This window comes from Chrysochloris asiatica, unplaced genomic scaffold, assembly GCF_000296735.1.
Source record: "Chrysochloris asiatica unplaced genomic scaffold, ChrAsi1.0 scaffold00024, whole genome shotgun sequence".
In the NCBI taxonomy this organism is placed as follows: Eukaryota; Metazoa; Chordata; class Mammalia; order Afrosoricida; family Chrysochloridae; genus Chrysochloris; species Chrysochloris asiatica.
Genome location: NW_006408542.1, coordinates 18,656,598 through 18,679,480, shown reverse-complemented (window position 1 = coordinate 18,679,480; position 22,883 = coordinate 18,656,598). Strand labels below are relative to the sequence as shown.

General features: G+C 43.0%; 1 protein-coding gene across 1 annotated transcript in view; it reads right to left on the bottom strand.

The window, feature by feature from the left end:
• Nucleotides 1-22,883, bottom strand: part of PRKCE (protein kinase C, epsilon) — a 771,524-nt gene that overhangs the window by 268,872 nt on the left and 479,769 nt on the right. Inside the window, exons 3-6 of the mRNA XM_006839418.1 lie at nucleotides 8,628-8,787; nucleotides 5,774-5,808; nucleotides 4,432-4,517; nucleotides 1,543-1,672 (exon numbers count right to left, since the gene is read on the bottom strand). Of these exons, the coding sequence (XP_006839481.1) occupies nucleotides 1,543-1,672; nucleotides 4,432-4,517; nucleotides 5,774-5,808; nucleotides 8,628-8,787 (411 nt within the window). The remainder of the gene's footprint in view (nucleotides 1-1,542; nucleotides 1,673-4,431; nucleotides 4,518-5,773; nucleotides 5,809-8,627; nucleotides 8,788-22,883) is intronic.

Below are 22,883 nucleotides of genomic sequence, written 5' to 3'. Positions count from 1 at the left end.
CTACTTTATGCCTTTAATTTCTATTTTAGCCAGTTGCTATCCATACAACTTTGACTCATGGAAACCCTATGTGTGTCGGAGTTGAGTTATACTCCACAGGCTGATTTTTCTAAAGTAAATCACTAAGTCTTTCTTCTAAGGCACCTCTAGTAGATAAGAATCTCTAACTTCCCAGTTAGCAGCTGAGTGTGCTAACCTCTTGCACCGCTCAGAAACTCCGTACTACTACTTTGTTGCTGTTGTTGTTAAGCCATTAAGCTGGTTCCAACTCATAGTGACCGAGGAGTGGCTGGTGGGGTTGAACTGCCAACCTTGCAGTTCAAACCAATCTTGTGATTCAGTGCTTATCCTATAACACCACACCAGTACTCCAACTACTACTTGTTGTTGTTGTTGTTGTTGTTGTTGTGTGCCATGGAGTCAGTTCCAACTCATAGCGACCCTGTACAGGGTTTCCGAGGCCGCAAATCTTTACAAGGGCAGAAAGCCTCCTCTTTCTCCCACGGAACAGCTGGTAGTTTTGAACTGCTGACCTTGCGGTTCGCAGCCTGATTTGTAACCACTATGCTACCAGAGCTCCTTAACTACTACTTAGACACTGACAAATCTTGAACCTCAATACTCATTAAGACTTGCCCTTGAGTTTTGATGATAGTGTCCAACAGCCTAATGAACAGTGCCATGGACATTTCCCACAAGTACCTCAAAGTTAACCTACTCTAAACTCAACACACCATCTTTACCCCCGAAACCTCTTCTCCCTCCTGTATTCCCTATCTGTGGGAATGACAAAACTGTCCTTCTCATGCTGTGTGTTCTTGCCTGTACTGTAGCACAGCCATTTGAGTAGAGACGCTCAAGAGTCAATGCTTTTGGATGGATACCAAGTTTCTGTGAGGAGCGATGAAAAAAACTTAAAAAATGGCAGCGATGATGGTTTTGCAACACGAGGATTGTAACTGATGCCACTGAAATGTACACTTAAAATGGCTAAGACACTGCATTTTATGTCATTTGTACTTTTCCACAATTTAAATGAAAAAGAAGAGTCAAGATTCAAAACCTACTTCTTATACTAACAAGCTGTGTGACACATGGGGAATCAACACAGGCTTATGAAGCATCAGTAACATATCTTAACTGACAGGGTTCTAGCTCTTTCTAAGACTAAGCTCGGAGCCCTGGGTCATGATAAAATAAACCCAATTTATACCTATCATTTTAAGGCCTAACTCCAAAAATACATCTTCCCTTGCACTCCTTACATTATTCCTATTCTTAGTGCACTCATTGTCTCCCACTAGTTCACCATCTGAGTAGGTAAAGTCGCATCTTCTTAGTTCTCAGTGTTTTCCTCTACAGGTCCCTGCACAGAGATTCCTTACCCCAAGAGCAGAGATGCTAACAAGTGTCTGTATTTAGTCCACTGACCCAATCTGTAACTAACTTTCTGGGTTACGTGAAGAGTGAGGTTTATTTAGAAGTGAGAAATAAAAAGGATCATGTGGATTGGGAGAAGAGGATAGCGTAGGAGTGTCTTACCTTTACACTGCAAGCCTTGCCGCAAGAGCCCCCAGAGCAAGGACCCACAGTGGTCACAGAAGGTGGGGACCTTGTAGTTGTGGATACTGAACTTGTGGGGCATGTTGACGCTGAACCGCTGCGAGCCCACCTATAGGGACAGCAAAACACAGAGTCACCGCCAAGTTCCCTAGAGTCCTACAGTGTACATGGAAGGAACGTATATAAAACTTCTTGCCCCAATAGCACATCATTGATAGCGGCTCTGAGAAACTAGGTGAAGGCTTCTTCCTTCCCTCCCTCCTTCCCTCCTTCCTTTCTTCCTTCCCCAGAGTCTTTGCTCACGAGGCCCTTAACTTTGATGCTGTTTGCCTGTTTGAGGCCAGTCTTCACCTCCAAGCAAGACTTCCGCCTCTAACCCAGCACAGTACACAAGTCGCATGTCTTGACTGAACCATTCATGAGATGTTCCTGTGGGCTTACAGTGTTGTTTTGTGCATAGAAGCCTTAGGCACACTGATTTTCAGCAGCTTTCTGGTGGAAACAGGTCTGTGTGCCTAGAAGAGTGCCTTGGAAACATAGGTCTTCAATTGGGGGTGGGGGAAAAATACTTATGAGAAAGACTGCTTATACCATGTGATGACACTAAGGGAGCTATAGTGCTGATCACACGCCAGGCACCATTATCTCAATGAACACACATCGTTCCACTATGGGATTCTCGTAGCTGTTAAGTGCTGTTGAGTCAATTCTGACTCGTAGTGACCCTGTATAGGGTTTCTGAGGAGTTGCTGGTGGGTTTCAACTGTTAACCTTGTGGTTAGCTATTCAATACTTATCCTACAGAACCACACCAGGACTCCCCACTATGAGGCTGTTGTTTTTGTTGCTAAGTGCTGTCGAGTTGGTTCCAACTCATAGCAACCCCATATAAGGTATCCAAGGAACAGCTGATAGGTTTGAACTTCCAACCTTGCAGTTAGCAGTCCAGTGCTTATCCTGTTAATAAACTTAAATAAGATGATAAGTGCCATCGAAGTCAGTTCTGACTCATAGCAACTCTGTCATATAACACTGCCAAGGAGCAACTTGTAGATCTGAACCACTGACTTTGTGGTTAGCAGTCCAGTGCTGATCCTACAGTACCACACCACTACTGTCACTTAATGGTTGGTTAAAGGAAGTAAAGAGAGAGGGACAAGAAGTAAGGGAAGCAGGAATCCAGGGATCTGATTGCAGGCCTGGCTCTACCAGAACCATCTGCAAGGTCTCAGATAAGTGTGTAGGCCTCAGATTTCTCACTTGACCAGCGAGGTTAGTATCCCCATCCCACCTGGCCTCACAGAACTGTGGGGGTCAGTGAGACAACAGCGGGTGAGGAGGGAACAATATGTGTTACATAGAAACCTGCAAGGGTTCACAACAACTTGCGGTTGACGAGATCTGAGATCCTTGAGGGAAGGTGTACCATTATCATGGAAACCTCTTGGTTTCCATGGTAATGGTACAATGCCTAGTACACAGGAGGTGCTCAATAAATATTCAATGGATAAAGGAGAAAAGGAAGGAAGTCAGATAGCAAGTAAGCCATCTCTTTCTTTCATATATTTGCAAAATTAATGAGGGTGACCCCTGATTTGGGTTTTAATGCAAAACCAAGAGTCAAGAGATCCAGGTATCATTTTGAAATTTTAGCCATGTCAGTAGAACCCCTGTGAAAAACATTGGAAATGCACTCAGTCTGCCTTCCAGGCACAAGGAAGGCACGCAGTGTAATCCTGTCCTTGCTGATTTCCAGAAAGGGCATGAAAGTCAAAGGAGATAAAAGATGAGGGAATGTTTTGCCTGTCAAGATACTATTTGGTTGAATTATTTTAGAAGCAGGTAGGTCTCTAGCCAGTCCATGCTTTAGGAAGCTAAATGATAACTTCAGCTGATTACAAACCTACTCTCTTTTTGGGGTGATACAACTTGGACTTTCTAATTCTAATGGCTTATTATTATACCGTATTAATTTCTTTTATCTAGAATTAAAGGCATAACCTTCCAAATCAACTGTTCTGAACACAGACACACCTGTGCTTACATACATACCTGCCATCTTCCTCAGAAAGGTATTTTCAGTCTCTAAGTGGTACCACCATATTCCCCATCTCTCTCAATGAGGAGAAATCTAGTTTCACTGTTCAGTTTTCTTGCTTCCTTCCCTCTAGCAACTTTCTAATGGTCAAACTAGTGCTCATTTCTAAGACAAGAGACTATACTGTGTAGTGGCCAAGGGTCCAGACTCTGGAGCTAGCTGACTCCGGGGATGGAACATGGCTCTTTCCCATAATCGCCTTGTGATTCTGGGCAAATCAGTTTGGCTTCTCTATGCTGTTCTGTTGTACAGTGAATATGATAAAAGCATCTACCTCATAAAAATTGTTATGGGATTCAATGTATGAAAGTTCTTCAAGGCATGGGAGGCTACCAATGCTGTGTCAATGTGATGTCCACCTCCTAAATTCTCCTAGAATTTGTTCATTCCACTTCAGTCCCCCAGCACCTCATAAAGATAATGTTTCTGATTTCGTGCCGTGTCTCTGACACTGTTTATGAACCACATGGAGTCATTCACGTGTCCATTAGCCACTTCCAGTGTTCCAGTGAGATTTAAAAAAAAAACCCACATTTTTTTCTGTGGATCAGACTGCTCTGGGCATAATATCGACAAACATGAAACTGAGCTGCAGCCATGCTCATTCTATCGATTGTGCCACATACCAAGAGATTCTCTTGGGTTTTGATCAACATAATGAAAGAGACGAGATCTCAGAGAATACGGTTTTTCTTGGGGAACACGGGGGAGGATGTGAAGGGGGGATGGCAAAGAAGAGGGCCTGGAATGCCAATGCTATAAATAGTTACCTCATCAGGAGTTTCCTGTTTCTTTAATCCCGCACACTTCGTGATTATGAGTTCGTGGCACCGCTTGTGGACCACGCACGTGCAGACTGCAAATGGCAAAAAAAAAAAAACAAACGGGAAGGCTGAGCGACAAGTGGGCAAGAAAGTTTTCATCCCAGCATTCACTCAGGCCTCAGCTGAGGGATGAGGGACCCCCTTCTGTCATTGAGTCTTAATTTCATGACCCCCAAGTCCTCTATGCAGGTCTTTCAAAGCACTGTGCCTTCAGAGCCACTAGAAATGAGACCCATACTTAAAGGGCACTAGAGTTTTCTCTTGTTCCAAGGGCACCAACCAATTTCCTTGCTTCTGACATCCCAAGGTCAGGGAATAATTGCACTCCCAGCATTCCCAGGGAGTGCTGTCTGTCAGCAGCCTCACAGTTTTCTTGTGGTCCACTCAGTACCACACCTGGGTGGCCAGTGGAACAGGGAGAACAGCAGCTTTCTTCTCTGCTTGTGACATTACAGGCCATGTTTTCAAATTTCTGTTTCATATCCCTGAAGAACTGGTCTGTAGCTTTGTCTGTAGTGTCTTAGGGTAGAGAGAGCTGGAGGTGGCTGAAAAGTATCTGCTTGTATCTGGTAAGTATTTGTTTGTCCAAATAGGGACACATGAAACCCATCCAACTCTCTCCTGAGTAAAATAGCCAGGCAAGGAGAGGAGACAGTCTCCCAGCTCCAACTTCAGGGAAGCCTCGACATGACCATGTCGCATCTCCAACTTTCCAATTCGGCACAACTTAACTAGACATGTATAGTCAATGCACTGAAAAGAAGAGTCTTTGGTCCTTCTAATCGAGCTTTCAATGTTTAAGAGCCAAAGATTCCACAGTAGAGATGAAAAAGAAAATCAGCAAGGACCATCCAATGATACTGAGCAAACAGTCAGGTGAAGGAGATTCTTCAGGGAGGGAGAGAATAAGTGAGCTGATAGAACACACAGAGCCCAGCTCGGAACAACGTGGGCTTTTGAAGAGCCTCTAGACGAGGCATTGTGATGCACTAGGAAAACTAAAAGGACTACCTCTACAACTAGTACACAAATGGCTGGGTGGGTTGGAGGCTTCCTGAGACCACTGGGAGACTTGGAGATTCAGGTGGTACTTCCAAGGAAGACACATATTCATGTGGGAATAATACGCAGGAACAAAGGAGAATAGTGTTTGGCTTCTTGGGGGGGAACATAGCAAGCAGACCATAGATAGCCTCCACATGCAATCAGACCCAACAGATGCTTTCTGTGAGCTTGAGATCTGAATCTCTCTCTGGATCCCACAGACTGTTCATGCAGTACCTCTTACCTTGACACTGGTATCCCTGCTTTCCTATGACACCCCTGAAAAGAAGAATACAACCCTTTAAGAAGATAAAATTTTACTTGGTAAAATGCAAATCCAGCAAGCTCCCAACTCTGGCCACTGGCCACTGGCCACAATGTACTGAGGATGATGGGATACCCTACTTCCACCCCTATGCCCTACCCTGCAGTAAGCATGGAGAGGTAACTCCCACCTGCAGGGTTCCTGAGAATGCCTCACTCTGATTGCCACAGGGGGTAGTGGCAGCATTCAGATTGGGTACCGTGTGGTCAGGATGAGGGCTTGATTTCCTATACCAACAGTCATTTGAGTGGGGCAGTATCATTCTACAAAGTCACAAACTACCTTGTGTGTTCTCAGCAGCCTCAATCAGTGGATCATGTCCTTTCTCAAGGGTAAGGGTAGAGTGGACCTTCCTCACCTCCCAGCACCAGGCATGTTCTATGGGCTCCCTAACCAGGGTGGGAATGGAGGGGACTTTGGCTGGCAGACATATTCTCTGGAGGCATATTTCAGAGACAGCCAGGGTCATGGGTCAGTCTATAGACAAGATTGAGGTATGACCAAAATATGGTTTGGGTTAAGATCAATGTGAGAGATTTCTTCTGTGGCCAGTGTAAGAATTCCCCTGTGGCAGAGCTGAAGGTCAGCATGCCACTGAATAATCCAGCCCACTTGGCCTTAGTCCTGTGCTCAGTGCATTGACAACAACTGGAGCTCCTTGCAACCCCACCTAGCTGCAGAGGTCACACCTCAGGAAGTGTCAAGTTCAGAGCCCCACCACCACCACTACCCACTCACCCAACCTGCATTCTCCAACCACTCAATGCATGAGCAGAATACAGAAAATAGGTTGTCAGCCCTGGAAATGAGCAGTGTCTGGGGGTGGAGCCAAGCACTATTTCCACTTCAGTCGGGTTGAGTTTGCTCTGTATGTAAGTCTTAGTACGTCAGTGACTGAAGATACGATCCACGGGATTCCAGGGGTGCTCAGAGCCCGACTCACTTACCATCTGGTGCGTACTATTTCTAGTTCATACTGCAACCTGCCCTCACTTGCTCTTCCCTGCCTGATCTAAGAATGTGGTCAACCTCTACTATGCCATCACCAGAACTTGCCAGAAAGGCCAGTGGGGTGTTGAGAAGAGCATAAGTCAAGCTAACCAGGGCTAGAATCATGCCTCAGACCGTCCTAGTGGAGGGCCTCAGGAACGTCTCTTTTCATATAAGCCTCAATTTTGTCAGTGGTGGATGAGGTTAATAACATAGCTCAGAGGATAATGGGAAAATTTCCTTTGATATTTTAGTGTCTAAAGGAGTCCTGACGATACTGTAAGGTAAACACTGGATTGCTAACTGCAAGGTCAGCAGTTCTAACCCACCAGTTGCTTAGTGGGACAAAGATGAAGCCACCTGCTCCAGAAAGGATTACAGACTCTGATACTATATAGGGTCTCTATGAGTCAGAATCAACTCAATGGCAGTAGGTTTGGGTTTGCAACAGAGCACCTGGAGAATATTCAATAAAAGTCCTCTCTAACCCCCAAGGCTCCTTTCCTTACTCTCCTCCACCTCCCCAAAGACTTACTAATACCTGATGACTACTTAGTCTTCTGAAAGGAGAAATGCCACCTTCCCAGAATGCCTTCCCTGAACACTCTCACCAACAACGCCCTCCGCTCCTTTGAAATTTCACCATTTTAGGAGAACCACTGCTAGGGTCCTTACAAAGAACCACTGTGTAATACAAACACAGGGAATCAAGTATATTTCTAACCTTCACTGTAGAAAACTTCAAACATAAACAAAAGTTGTTGTCATTAAGTGCCATCAAGACAGTTCAGCTCATAGGGACCCTGTATAGGGTTTCCTAGGAGCGGATGGTGGGTTTGAACCACCAACTTTGTTGTCCAAACCAACCTTGTGGTTCAGTGCTTTATCCTACAGTGCCACACCTGGACTCCATATACAAAATTAGTAGACTAATAATGGAGCCTCATGCACCCATTACCAATATTCAACAATTATCAATATATTACCAATCTTAATTCATCTCTACTCTAGTCTAGTCCCTTCTCTCTTCCATCCAGATTGATTTTAAATAAAACATATCCCAGACATCATATTTCATTTGTAAATAATTCAGCCTATCTTTCTAAAAGATAAGAATTCTTATTTTGAAAAACACAATCACAATACAGTAAAGCCTGTGAGAGCTGGAACTAGTTAGGACTACCTCATTTTCCCAATTCTCACAGGTTTTACATCTCTGAAAGGATACAGTCTTGTCACTTATCCATTGCTTGTTTTAGAAGAAAATATCTCCTTCTCTGCCAGGTTTCCACCTTCCATGAGCTCCAGCTTTTACAGGTTTTACTGTAGTGTTGTTGTTAAGTGCTGTTGAGTCGGTTCCGACTCATAGCGACCTGGATAGGGTTTATGAGGGTTGCCTTTTGTTTTTTTTTTAAATCTTCATGAGACCTGAGCCTCATTGTTCTCCCTCGGAGCAGATGGTGGGTTCAAACCACTGACCTTGTGGTTCTTATCCAGTGCCTATCCTATTCATAAAATCTAAAAACTTTCAATAAACACAAGTGCACCACAATGCATTAATACACAATAAAATTCTGAATATAAAGTCACCAGGAAACACGATTTCTTTTTTCCTTGTATTCCCCCAAGCTCCTAACACATACTTAGCCTTTCAGAAAAGCATTCTGAAATCAAATAAAGAAGAAATGGAATACATCAGAACTTTCCAAATGAAGTCTATAATCTCCCACCCTTCACCCGCCCTCGGAGAAGGGTGACTAGAGGTTCCCAGATGAGCACTTACCAGATGAAATCTCTGCAGTGTGAGCAGTAGGTGGGCTGCCTAAGGTAGGTGGCCATGAACTTGTGGCCATTGACCTGGTGGACCCTGCGCCTGACAGCCCCCTGCCGCTTCCTCGGTCGCATGCGTTCCCTGAACACGCGTTCTTCATTGTCCTTGGGGGCTGGGGAGGAACAAGAGCAGAGAAGAAAGCTGAGTCTTGGTAAAACCAAACACCAAACCAGTTGTCACCAAGTGGATTTTGACTCATGGCAGCTCTGTGTGCGTCAGAGTAGAGCTGTGCTCCACAGGGTTTTCAATGATTGCTTTTTCAGAAGTGGATCGCTAAGCCTTTCTGCTGAGATCCCTCTGGGTGGACATTTGATTAGCACCTGAGCAATTAATCACCTGCACCACCCAAAGATTTCTGAGTTTTGGTTGTTGTTGTTACGTGTCATCGAGTCAGTTCTGACTCATAGAGACCCTATATAGGGTTTCCAAGGAGCACCTGGTGAGTTTGAACCATCAACCTTGTGGTTAGCACTCCTGAGATGATCTTACAGGCTCACACCAGGACTCCAAGGTTTTGGTTACCACCCCTTAAAACGAACTTTCTGTAGGAGGACTACTCTGTCCTCTAGAGATTTGAGGGGGGCTGAGTGGGAGGCAGCCTTCACTGGTGGGAGGGGCTCAGAGGTGTGGGGAGGAGCCTCATTGCTCCAGAGACTGAGCACCGCATAAAGTGGGAAGGGCCAGCACTTTGTACACTTCCCATACTAGCTGTATCTTCAGAGTCCGTCCACAACCAAACTCTGCTGCAAACCTTACTTGTCTATACCATCTGCAGGGTTCAAGGATGTAGGGCTCAGAAGGCTCAAGGGTGAAAGCTCAGCAAAGCCACTTGAACAAATGGTCTCCACCCTCCTGGAACAACTAAGTGCACCTGCCTTAGTCAAATGGAATAGCAGTGACTACTACACAGGATAGCTGTGAGTGCCCAAGGGCACAACTTTCCGAGGAGCATGGCTGTCTACAAGCTCAGAGGACCAGGCATTTAGTAAATGTTCCTTTTCTTCCTTCTTCCTCTTTAATAGACTTTTGTTGGTTGGTTGTTATGTGCCGTGGAGTCGGTTCCGACTCATAACGACCCTGTACATGGTTTCCAAGGCTGTAAATCTTTACTGGAGCAGAAAGTCTCATCTTTCTCCCGCAGAACAGCTGGTAGTTTCGAACTGCTGACCCTGAGGCTTGCAGCCCGATTCGTAACCACTACTCTACCAGAGACTAGGACAACCAAAATCCTTTTTCCAAAAGTCAAAAGGAAAGAGCAATAGAACACTGAAAGCAGAGTTTCCCAAAGGTTCATCATGCAAGAGACAAAGGGACATTTCTCATTTTTCCTTCCCTCCCCCTCAGACAGTACCCCATATGAGGGGATTAAACAATAGCAACAATGATGATGATGATGATGATGGTTACCATTACTGCTTACTATGCTAAAAGGTGGTCAACAACCCCACGTGAAGGGTTATGCTGTTATTCCCATTTTACAGATGTGGAGACTGAGGAACCAAGAATTTAAGTAACCTGCTCTTTCTAATATAGCTACTGAATGATGGAGTTCAGATTCTAATCCAGAGAGGAGAGGAGAAGCCAATGTTTACATGTCCACAGACTGTCCTAAGGGACAGCCCAGACCCACTCCAGCAAATTCCCAGAGTGTCTGATTAGCTCTCATTACTGAAGACTCACACTTCCAGTGGCTTTCCTGGGCGCAGGGGAGCCCCGTCTGTGCCTCCCATTAGATGCCTGGCATCTCCACACAGAAACTGGAAGCAGCTGCCTCATGGCACCACATGGATGCTCTAAACTGGTTCTGTGCTCCCAAGTGTCTCCTATACCAGCCACAGTACTGGGGACCCACCACAGTGCCAGTTCTAACTGGGAAAGGCACAGCTTCTTCCTGGACCTCTTTGAAAATAAGATTCCCTACAATGAAGGCCACATGTTTGACCTAAACATCTGTATAAATGCTAATCCAGAGAGGGCAAGGTAGAGGAATATAAAACAGAAGGAAATGTAAAAACAAGGGGGGGGTGGGGGGCGGGGCGGGAAGGGCAAGAATGGCAAATGCCAGCATGTGCATTTAGAGAGAACAGCCTCCAAGCACTGGGGCTCCTTCCAAAGAACTTACTGACCCTAGTGTTCCCAGCTGCATCTTCAGTGAGGGCCCGGCTTCCTTTGTCACTGGTGCATAGTGTTTCAAGAGGCTCCTGACACCGTCTTCTGGGTATAGTGAGCACATGACTCCCACCTTGCCACAAACCAACCACAAACCCCACTGACCAAATTCTCCCCAAAGATGATAGTCCTGTTTGCACATGAGGACACACACACACACTCAACTCTACAGATGCATGGTGATTGCTGCTCCACAAGTGCAGGTGACTTTCCCAAGATTTCATATTTTTCACTATACTAACAATATTTTACTCCTTTGACATTACAATTTTAAAAATCTATGAAGGAAACACGTGGTGCTGTGGGCTAATGTGTCAGACTGCACAATTGCTTTGAACTGCAAAATCGGTGGTTCAAGCTCACCAACTGTCCCTTGGAAATCCTATACAAGGTCGCTATGGGTCGGGATAGACTCGACGGCACTTAACAACAACAACAACATGAAGGAAACACAACTATGAATGTGGTGGAGCATACAGCTGGCAAAATTGTGAAAACTTCCTAGATACTATCAAACAGCTTAACACAAGGGGTTACTGGACCTGAGAACTCACGACCATAGTCTCAGGGGACACCATGGTCAACTGGCATAACCTAGTCTAAGAGACAATGTTCTATATCTTATTTTGGTGAGTAGTGTCTGGGATCGCATAAGCAGCCATCTAAGGTGAGGCTATTGGTCTCTCCATGTGCAGAAGAAAGAAGAGTAATGAGAACTGAAGAGGCTTGAAATCAATTAGTCCTATGGACCACTGGAACATGTGACCATCAGTCTCTGTGACTCTGAGACCAGAAGAATTAGATGGTGCCTGGCTACCACTGACAATTGCCCTGAATGGGATCCCACAAGAGTGTCCCAGACAGAGTGGAAGGAAATATGAACCAAAATTCAAAGTTATTTTTATATTAAAAAACAAACAAACAGGTTTACTGGTCATAAAGAGACTGGAGGAACCTGAGGCAATGGCCTTCAGCCACCCTTCAGGTCTGGAATGGAACTCACCCTCAAGGCTGAATTTTCTGCTGAGTACAGATAGGTATATAGGGGGGCAACAACACTAGTAAGGTATGCTTACCATGGAATGGTCAATCATTCAAGATCAAAAGGGCAATATTTACCTAAGGATAAAGTAGAGAAGGGATGGGAAGGAGGGTGGAATGGAAACAGGAACCACAGGTAGGAAGCGGGATAACTGTTGTTGAAGGGAAGGGATTGTAATCACTGAGCTGAAACAAGGTATAGGATTTCTTGAATGTAAAACTGATGATCTTGTCTGTAAACCTTCACTCAATTCACAATAAAATGTTAGTTTAAAAAAATCTATGACGTAGTTCTACATGCTACAAACAGATGTACAATCTAACTTCAAAATCCCAGTCCTGGGCACTTACACCAGGTGATGAAAATTCGCTTTGAAAAAGGCCTCCTTTATTTTCTGCACAGAAGGATTTACCATGGAACACATATCAGCAGTAAGCCAGCCCCTGATGAACCTCAGATGCAGTTTGATTGATATATTTCTCAAATTTACTTGTTACCTTGATGATTGAAAACTGCATTTTCAGTGAAAAATGGTGACGAATCCAATTCTAATTTTCCAAAGAAACACTCATGTATTGGAGTCCAGGATACGGTTACAGCAAATACTCCACAATCTTGATTATTTGATTGCATGAGCCTGACTAGTTTCAGAGATAATGGTAAGAATATCAGATAGGTCAATATATCAACAAATCCAAATCCATCCATCAAGATCCTTATAGATAACTGTGTAAATGATGCGAATACAAAATTTATAGGAGAAATATAAAATAGTCACCCCTACTAGAGATTTTAAGACTGCAAAACAGAGCGATCTTGACACACTGGCATACCATTTAAGAGCTAATAAAGCAACAAATTTGTTTTAAAATTATATTATCCACTATTGGTAAGGTGGCTATGAAACTGATTGGTTCATTTACTGTTAGAGGCAACATGGGTTGACAGAGCCTTTTCAGAAAGCAATATTATAATACATAACAAATACCATAAAGAGATTCACATCTTTTGACTTGGCAATTGTTTAGGAATTAACTTTAAATCAATAGTTAAACACAAACACAGAAACTGAAAGTTGTAGCATTATGGGTGTTGCTGATTGCATGTCTGTATTAACCAACAAATAGAATTAACTTAATGATCTCACATTAGGAGAATGGTCCAATGAATTGCACTATATTATCTATCACCATCTAAATTATGATCAAAAAGACTATTTGGAAATGAGGACAATTTTTATGTGTTTCTATGAAAACCGAGTACACAGTATGCAATCCTATATAAACATATTTGCAGGCATAAGGGAACCGGAAAATATGAACTCTTAACTATCCTAGGATAATGGGATTGTGTGTTTTAATATTTGAAAAATAACATTCTCTAATGCTGGTGTCTGAAGTTCTTCTGTGGTGCTGTGGGTTAATGCACTGGACTGCAAAGTCAGTTTGAACCACAAGGTCAATGGTTCAAGCTCACCAGCCATTTCTTGGAAACCCTATACAGGGTTGCTATGGGTCGGAATCAACTGGATGGCAGTTAATAATGACAACAACAACAACAAAAAAGAAAAACAAAAATGCTGGTGTGGCACTGTAGGATAAGCACTGGACTGCTAACTGCAAGGTCGGTGGTTCACACCCACCAGCCGCTCCTTGGAAATGCTATGAGTCAGAACCAACTAGACCGCACTTACCAACAGTAATGATGTTAAAGCAGTCCTATTTGCCTGAAGCACTAGGTATTGAGGATGCTGTTGAGTGGGGGGAAAGGGGGGCGGTGGGCACTTGGCAGGACTTGATAGAATTGGGGGCGGGGGCACAAGAGAATGATGAGCAAGGAGGTGAGGGTTAACATGGAAAACAAGAATGACAAATTTCATCCATTTCCCAAATACCCATGGTTCTGAATTCTGGTACCAGCTATGCCCACTGACCAGCAGAGACAGCCTATTGCCCCACGCGCTGACATACTCTGAAGGATGGTCATTGCTGTCCCTGAACAGCACTTAGGCAAGCACACCTGCAGTGATCACACAGGCCATTTCCAGAGCCCTGTTTTCTGACTATTTCTGCCACTTGTAGAAGCAAAAGCTGTGAGTCAGGGCGAAGGCACCAGAAAGCTGGATGATTCTGTGGAGGTTTCTATGGAAATGAGGATCTTGGCTGGTCATTTATATTGACAAGAATTCACAACAGAGGATTCCTACGTAGAAAGGCAGCGATAGCAAAGGCAGGCGGTGGCATGGAGAGACAGACCAGCTGTGGGTGCTAAGCCCATGGACTCATTAAGGCTGTGTGCCTATGGGCAGGAAGCCGGCTTGCAGAATGTACCCTTTGGACATCTAAATGAAGTTTTTGTTTGGTATGTGCACATCAAATATTTTTGCTTTGTTCATTTGTGAAATATAAGATGTAAATGGAAAACTACAGGAAGGAAGTAGGATAAGTGTTGTTGCAGGAAAGGGATTATAATCATTGAGATGAAACAAATTGTATGATTTGTTGAGTGTAAAGTTGATGATCTTATCTATAAACCTTCACTGAATTAACAATACAAAGTTAAAAAAAAATTTTTTTCACAAAACCATGGAGCTCAGTAGACATGCTCCCTGAAGCAGGTACAAGACTTTCTATAAATAGACCTCCAAAAACATTGCAGCCCTATTTTTACTTGATTTGATTAGTCTATCGACTTCAAAGAGCTCTGGTAGATTAATGGTTATGAGTTGGACTGCTAACCTTAGAGTCAGCAGTTCAAAACTACCAACTGTTCCACAGGAGAAAGATGAGACTTTCTTTTCCCATAAAGATATTCAGCCTCAGAAACCCTACACAGGGTCGCCATGAGTCGGAACTGACTCCACGGCACATCACTACCACCACTACCATCCAGTTCAAAGGGGACATTGGTGGTTGAGTGGAGGAATTTTTACCTTCTGGGTTTGAGTCCCAGCTAATACATCTCATGTGCAGCTGCTACCTACTTGTCAGTAGGGGCGTGTGTGTTACTATGATGCCAAACAGGTGTCAGTGGAGCGTGCAGACTACAACAAGTAGAAAGAAAGACCTGCTGATTTACTTCTAAACTTGTAAACCAATGTAAACCCTATGAACCACAATAGTCCCATCCTGTTGTACATGAGATTCCTATGAGTTGGGGGCTGACTCCACAGCAGATAACAATAGCATACACTTCAAATCCACCACTCGTCTGTCAGTTTGTCATACTGTGGTGGCTTGTGAGTTTCTATGATTCTGAAAGTTATGGCACCGGTATTATAAATACCAGCAGGGTCACCCATGGTGGACAGGTTTCAGATGAGCTTCCAGACAAAGACAGACTAGGAAGAAAGAGTGACGAACCTCTTCCAAATATTTAGTCACTGAAAACCTTCTGAATAGCAGAGAAACACTGTCAGATATAGTGCCAGAAAATGAGCCCCGCAGGTTGGAAGGCACTCAAAATGTGACTGGGGAAGAGCTGCCTCCTCAAAGTAGAGTTGACCAAGATAATGCGAATGGAGTAAAGCTCATGGGAGAAAAGGGTATGGGAACTTCATTTGCTCATGGGGCACAACTCAAAATGAAGAGAAACAGCTGTACACATCTACTGAAATTCAGAACATGGAATGTACTAAGTACGAATCTGGGAAAATTGGAAGTTGTCAAAAATGAAATGAAATGCATAAACATTGATATCTTAGGCATTAGTGAGCTGAAATGGACTGGTATTGGCCATTTTGAATCTGACAACCATATGGTTTACTATGCCGGGAATGACAAATTGAAGAGGAATGGTGTTGCATTCATCATCAAAAATAACATATCCAGATCAGTCATGAGATACAACACTGTCTGTGATAGGATAATATCCATGTGCCTATAGGGAAGCCCAGTTAATACCACTATTATTCAAATTTATGCACCAACCACTGAAGCCAGTGATGATGAAATAGAAGAATTCTATCAACTTTTTATATCTGAAATTGATCAAACATGCAATCAAGATGTATTGCTCATTACTGGTGATTGGAATGCAAAGGTTGGGAGCAAAGAGGAAGGATCAGTAGTTGGAAAATATGGCCTTGGTGATAGAAATGATACTGGAGAACACATGATAGAATTCTGCAAAACCAATGATTTATTCATTTCAAATACCTTCTTCACACACCATAACAGACAACTATACACATGGACCTCACCAGATGGAATACGTAGAAATCAAACTGACTATCTGTGGAAAGAGAAGATGGAAAAGCTCCATATCATCAGTGAAAATAAGGCCAGGAGCAGACTGTGGAACAGATCACCAATTACTGATATGCAAATTCAAACTTAAGCTGAAGAAAATGAAAACAAGTCCACGAGAGCCAAAATATGACCTTGAATACATTCCACATGAATTTAGAGATCATCTGAAGAACAGATTTGATACATTACACACTAAAGACTAAAGACCAGAAGAGTTGTGGAATGACATCAAGAACATCGTACATGAAGAAAGCAAAAAGTCATTGAGAAGACAAGAAAGAAGGAAAAGGTCAAAATGGATGTCAGAAGGGACACTGGAACTTGCTCTCCAGCATAGAGACGCTAAAGCAAATGGAAGAAATGAGGAGGTCCAAGAGATAAACAGAAATTTTCAAAGATCAGCTTGAGAAGATAAAGCCAAATATTACAACAAAATGTGCAAAGATCTGGAATCAGAAAACCAAAAAGGAAGAACATCATTATTGAATGATGCAGAAAGCACCAAGGAAGATGGAAGGAATACACAGAGTCACTGTACAAAAGGAAATGGTTAATGTTCAACCGTTTCAAGAGACAGCATACTATCAAGAGCCAGTGATACTGAAGGAAGAAGTCCAAGGTGCAGTGAAGGAGTTGGCAAAGAACAGGCACCAGGAATTGATGGAATAAAAATTGAAATCTTTCAAGAAAGTGAGGCGGCACAGGAGGCATTCACTCATCTCTGCAAAAGAAATTTGGAAAACAACTATCTGGCTGACTGATTGAAAGAGATCCATATTTGTGCCCATTCCTAAGAGAGGTGACTCAACGGAATGCAGAAATCATCACACAATCTCTTTGATAGCCCATGTGAGTAAAGTTTTGCTAAAGGTAATACAGAAACAGCTGCAATCATGCATTGACAGAGAACTACCAGAGGTTCAAGCCAGATTCAGAAGAGGCCATGAAATGAGGGATATCATTGCTGATGTCCGATGGATCTTGGCTGAAAGCAGAGAAAATCAGAAAGATGTTTACCTGTGCTTTATTGACTACGCAAAGGCTTTCGATTGTGTGGATCATGACAAGCTGTGGACAACACTGCAAAGTATGAGTATTCCAGAACACTTAACGGTAGTCATGAGGAATCTGTACCTGGACCAAGAGGCAGTGGTTTGAACAAAACATGGGAACACAGAATGGTTTAAAATGAAGAAAGGTGTGTGACAAGGTTGTATTTTTTCACCATACTTATTCAAATCATCCGAGAAGCTGGGTTATATGAAGAAAAACGTGACATCAGGATTGGAGGAAGACTCAGTAACAACCTCCGATATGCAGATGATACAACCCTGCGTGATGAAAGTGAAGAGGACTTAAAACTTTTACTGAAGATTACATCTCAATGTCAAGAAAACAAAAATCCTCACCACTGGATCGATAAACAACATTCTTATCAACAGAGAAAAGATTGAAGTTGTCAAAGACTTCATTCTTCTTGGATCAACTGTCAACATTCACAGAAGCAGCAGTCAAGAAATTAAACAACGTATTGCCTTAGTCAAATCTGCTGCACAAAACCTTTTTAAAGTGCTGAAGAGTAAAGATGTCAGCTTGAGGACTAAGGTGCGCCTGACCCAAGCCATGGTATTTTAAATAGCCTCATATGCATGCGAAAGCTGGGACAGTGAATAAGGAAGACCATAGAAGAATTGATGCTTTTGAGTTATGGTGTTGGAGGAGAATATTGAAAGTGCCATGGGTTGCCGAAAGAACCAATAGATCCATTTTGAAAGAAGTGCATCCAGAGTGCTCCTTAGAGGCCAAGTTGGCCAAACTTCATCTCTCATACCTCAGACATATTGTCAGTCTCTTGGTTCTTTTGGCAACTCATGGCACTGGAAAAGGATTTCATGTTTGGTATGGTGGAGGGTCAGAGAAAAAGATGAAGACCCCCAACGAGATGGATTGGCCAAGTGGCAGCATCGATGGACTCAAATGTGGCAACAGTAGTGAGGTTGGCCCAGGATCGGGTAGTGTTTTGTTCTGTTGTGCATAAGGTCTCTATGGGTCGGTACTGACTTGATGGCACCTAACAAGAAGAAGAAACACTTCAAAATCCTAAAAGTGGGTACACCACTGAATATTTTATAGCCCCAAGGCTCAGAAGACTCTGACAAGGTTGCAGATAGGTGGCAGGAACAACAAAAACAGTCCACACCTTGTATTTATCATGCTGCTTGCTCATTCATTCATTCATTTATTTATGCAGGAAGTGAGGCTTTGTAGTCTAAAGGGATACTCACATACACTGGGAGAAGCAGCCTCCACACGAAACTCCGTGTCCCCTTTTCTAGCCAGTCTGGTCACTGAAGTTTTCACTAGTCTGCCATTATGCCCCTTACCCAACCTCATCTCCCTGTGCACAAAAGGAGTATAGAGAGAACTGGGTCTATGCCCCATATAAGGTCATAGGCACCCTTAGCCTCAGTGCTCTTGGGATGCCTTTCATCCTAAGAAAACCTAGTAGGGAAATTCTAATAGACTCCACGCATGGGCTCCTGGATGCCAGCACTTCCTTACAGAGTATGCTAAGCAGTGGCCTCCACACCCAACAATCAGCCATGCAAAAGACATGTGACCGAGGAGGCTACATGGCCTGACGGACCAATATGCATGGCCAGCCACCTCTGGGCAGGGCATCCACCCACCCCCCATGTTCAGACACATGGAGTTTTTCCCACAAGCAGCTGTTCTGTAGGCTTTTACTATTTTTGGCCCTCCCTCTTTTGCTCAGAGTGGTTGAATGAGGCGTTAAGAGACTGGGCACATTTTGCCTTTGTCCCCAACTTGCATTATACCCTTGAAAAAGTTGCCTGATTTCTTTGGGGCTCTTTTTCTTTAACCATCAAAGGGGGTAATACAATCATTCAGCCTACACCTCAATCGTCCATGAACAGTGCTGAGTTGTATTGGTGTCTGAGACCAAAGGAAAAATCAGTAATGCCCATCAAGTCTTTATTTGAAACTTTAATTTCTGTTTTTATGGTGGGTTTGAACTGTCAACTTTGAATTTAGCTATGGTTAGCAGTCCAGTGTTTATCCTACAGTGTCACACCAGGACTCCATATTTTAGTCAAGTTGGCTCAAAACCCTAACTATTACACTGACCTTTCGGCAATCCCCACATTTTGTACCCACAGGATCAATAAAAGCATCATAAACCAGTCTTCCTGGCCTTCCCCCACCATCCATCAGGCAGGGGGTTTGAGAAAAGTCTTGCTGTTAAGTGTCATCAGAGTCGGTTTCTGAGGAGTAGCTGGTGGGTTTGAACTTTCAGCCATGCAGCTCAAACCAAACTTGTGGTGGAGTGCTTAGCCTACAGCACCTTGGTTTTTCAGACTTGGAAAACAGAATGATCAGGTTGAGCAAAGAACAGTGACTTAGGTAAAACAAAAGAAGTAAGAAATTTGACCAGTTTGAAAAAATGGGAGGAACCTTCTGGAAAGGCTTTACTTGGAGCATAAGCAGAGAATTTATCTGTTGTTGTTGTTGTTGTTGTTAGGTGCCATTGAGTAGGTATCGACTCATAGAGACCTTATGCACAGCAAAACGAAACACTGCTGTTGCCACGCTTGAGTTCATCGATGCTGCCACTTGGCCAAGCCATCTCATTGGGGGTCTTCCTCTTTTTCTCTGACCCTTCCCCTTACCAAACATGATATACTTCTCCAGCGACTGGTCCCTCCTGACAATATGTCCGAAGTATGAGAGATGAACTATGGCCATCTTGGCCTCTAAGGAACACTCTGGCTGCACATCTTCCAAAATGGATCTATTGGTTCTTTTGGCAGCCCATGGCACTTTCTCTTCCAACACCATAACTCAAAAGCATCAATTCTTCTACGGTTTTCCTTATTCACTGTCCAGCTTTCGCATCCATATGAGGTTATTGAAAATACCATGGCTTGGGTCAGGCGCACCTTAGTTCTCAAGCTGACATCTTTGCTCTTCAACACTTTAAAAAGGTCTTGCTGTGCAGCAGATTTGCCTAATGCAATATGTCATTTGATTTCTTGACTGCTGCTTCTGTGAGTGTTGACAGTTGATCGAAGAAGAATGAAGTCTTTGACAACTTCCATCTTTTCTCTGTTGATAAAAATGTTGTTTATTGGTCCAGTGGTGAGGATTTTTGTTTTCTTTACATTGAAGTACAATCCATAGCAAAGGCTGTGCTCTTTGATCTTCATCAGTAAAAGTTTTAAGTCCTCTTCATTTTCAGCAAGCAAGGTTGTATCTGCATATTGCAGGTTAATGAGTCTTCCTCCAATCCTGATGTCACGTTTTTCTTCATAGAACCCAGCTTCTTGTATTATTTGCTCAGCATCCAGGTTGAATTAGTATGGTGAAAGAATACAACCTTGTCGCACACCTTTCTTAAACCATTCAGTGTTCCCATGTTCTATTTGAACAACTGCCTCTTGGTCCAGGTACAGATTCCTCATAAACACAAATAAGTGTTATGGAATACTCATACTTCGCAATGTTGTCCACAGCTTGTCATGATACACACAATCTAAAGCCTTTTCATGATCAATAAAGCACAGGTAAACATCTTTCTGATATTCTCTGCTTTCAGCCAAGATCTATCGGACATCAGCAATGATAACCCTCATTCCACAGCCTCTTCTGAATCTGACTTGAACCTCTGAAGCTGAAGAAAATGAAAACAAATCCACGAGAGCCAAAATATGACCTTGAATATATACCACCTGAATTCAGAGATCACCTGAGGAACAGATTTGATACATTAAACACTAAAGACCGAAGACCAGAAGAGTTTTGGGATAACATCAAGAACATCATATGTGAAGAAAGCAAAAAGTCATTAAGAAGACAAGAAAGAAGGAAAAGAATTTATCTAGTCCCCCCAAAAAGTATTTTCTTGGAATACAAGCAGACAATGTATCTAGTCCCCAAGGCAAGTAACTTCACAACAGAAAGCCAAACAGAACAATTTAACCACCCTGGCATTTTGTCTAAATAGCTTCTAAACCTTCTAGATATTGGAAAGTAGAAAAAACATCAGCTACTCATGTGCTAAGGAGCTCTGGTAGCATAGTGGTTATGAATCGGGCTGTGAGCCTCAAGGTCAGCAGTTCGAAACTACCAGCTGTTCCGCAGGAGAAAGAAGAGGCTTTCTGCTCCCGTAAAGATTTACACCCTCGGAAACCCTGTAGAAGGTCGCTATGAGTCAGAACCGACTCCACGGCACATAACAACAACAACAACAACTCATGTGCTAAGTACCCTTACATACATAAGACCTTTAAAGTCCACAAAGGATTATGATTATTGGTTCACAGATGAAGAAACTGAGGCTGCACTAAAAGGGTAACTAATCTGATGAAAACAATATAGTAAATAGCCTTTCAGGAATCCCCACCCTAGCCAATCCATCCAACTGGAATCGTGTAGTTCTCACTTGGACCTGGAGGTCCTGCCAAACAAAAAGTTGGGCATTCGTGTCCACCCTGAGGTACCTCGGAACAAAGGGCTAATAATCTCCTTCTGAAAACTCGCCATTGAAAACGCTATGGAGCAGAGTTCCACTGTGACACGCCTGAGGTCCCTAGGAGTCAGAAGCAATTCCATGGTAACCAGTCAGGTTGGCTCAGTTGGACTCAATTGTGTGTATGAATGTCTGGCTCCCTCCTGCTGCCTCCTACTCTCCAACATCTGCCTCTGCTCCCCTCTCTAGACTTAGAAAGCTTAAGGGGACTGATTAATTCATGGTACACCCATGGAATGAAATTTAATGTCACTGCTTTTGAAAGCTGATATGCTAAGTCCACCGAGAAACAATAAGTAGAAAAAGAAACAATAAATAAATTAATTAAACCTGTTTATAGAGTGCATCTATTTGCATAAAATGAGATAAAAAGGATAAGTATATCCAATCACACATATGCAAAAATGCATATTGAAATAGTATATAATAAACTTTTTGTTGTTTGTTAAGTGCCGTGGAGTCGGTTCCGATGCATGCAACCCTGTATAGTGTTTCTGAGGAGTGGCTGGTGGATTATAAACTAGTCATCCAAAAAATCTTTCTGGTGTGGACACAGATGCTAGGCACTGTTGAGTCCAGACAGAATGGCTCTTAACCACAAAGAAATGGACTTTGAATACTCCCTTAAAGTCTGGTCTCAGAAATTCTAGATTTGGTCCTTAACAGATAGGTATCCTTTTTTAAAAAAAAAAAAAGTTTTTATTGTGAACTGAGTGATAGTTTACATGGGAGAACATCGACTTTACACCATCGTTTCATTACAATGATTATAAAATCTCCTCCGTGCATCATCATTCAATAGTATTTGCTTCCAGTCCCTCTATTTTTTGTTTTGTTTTGTTTGTTTGTTTTATGGGTGGGTGATGTACACAAAACCACTAAAGAATATATAATAATTTAATCAACCAAAGAACACACTCCTGGCCACCAACACCCAGTTCCTCTCTTTCCATGAGTCTAGAGTCCTCAGCTGCTCCCTCTCTCCATGTCATCATCTCTGCCTTCATCTCTGGTGTCACTGTTTCTTTAGATAGGGTCTCACATTCTGCTCATGCTCTTCTACCTTGATGGTTCTAGGGTCCTCTGTTTCCGTACTATAAGTTTAACTACTCCCCCATTTTTGCTACAAACTTCTACCTTTACACTTGTGACAGTCGCAATTAGTCATGATAACAATTACTCACTATTGAATCATA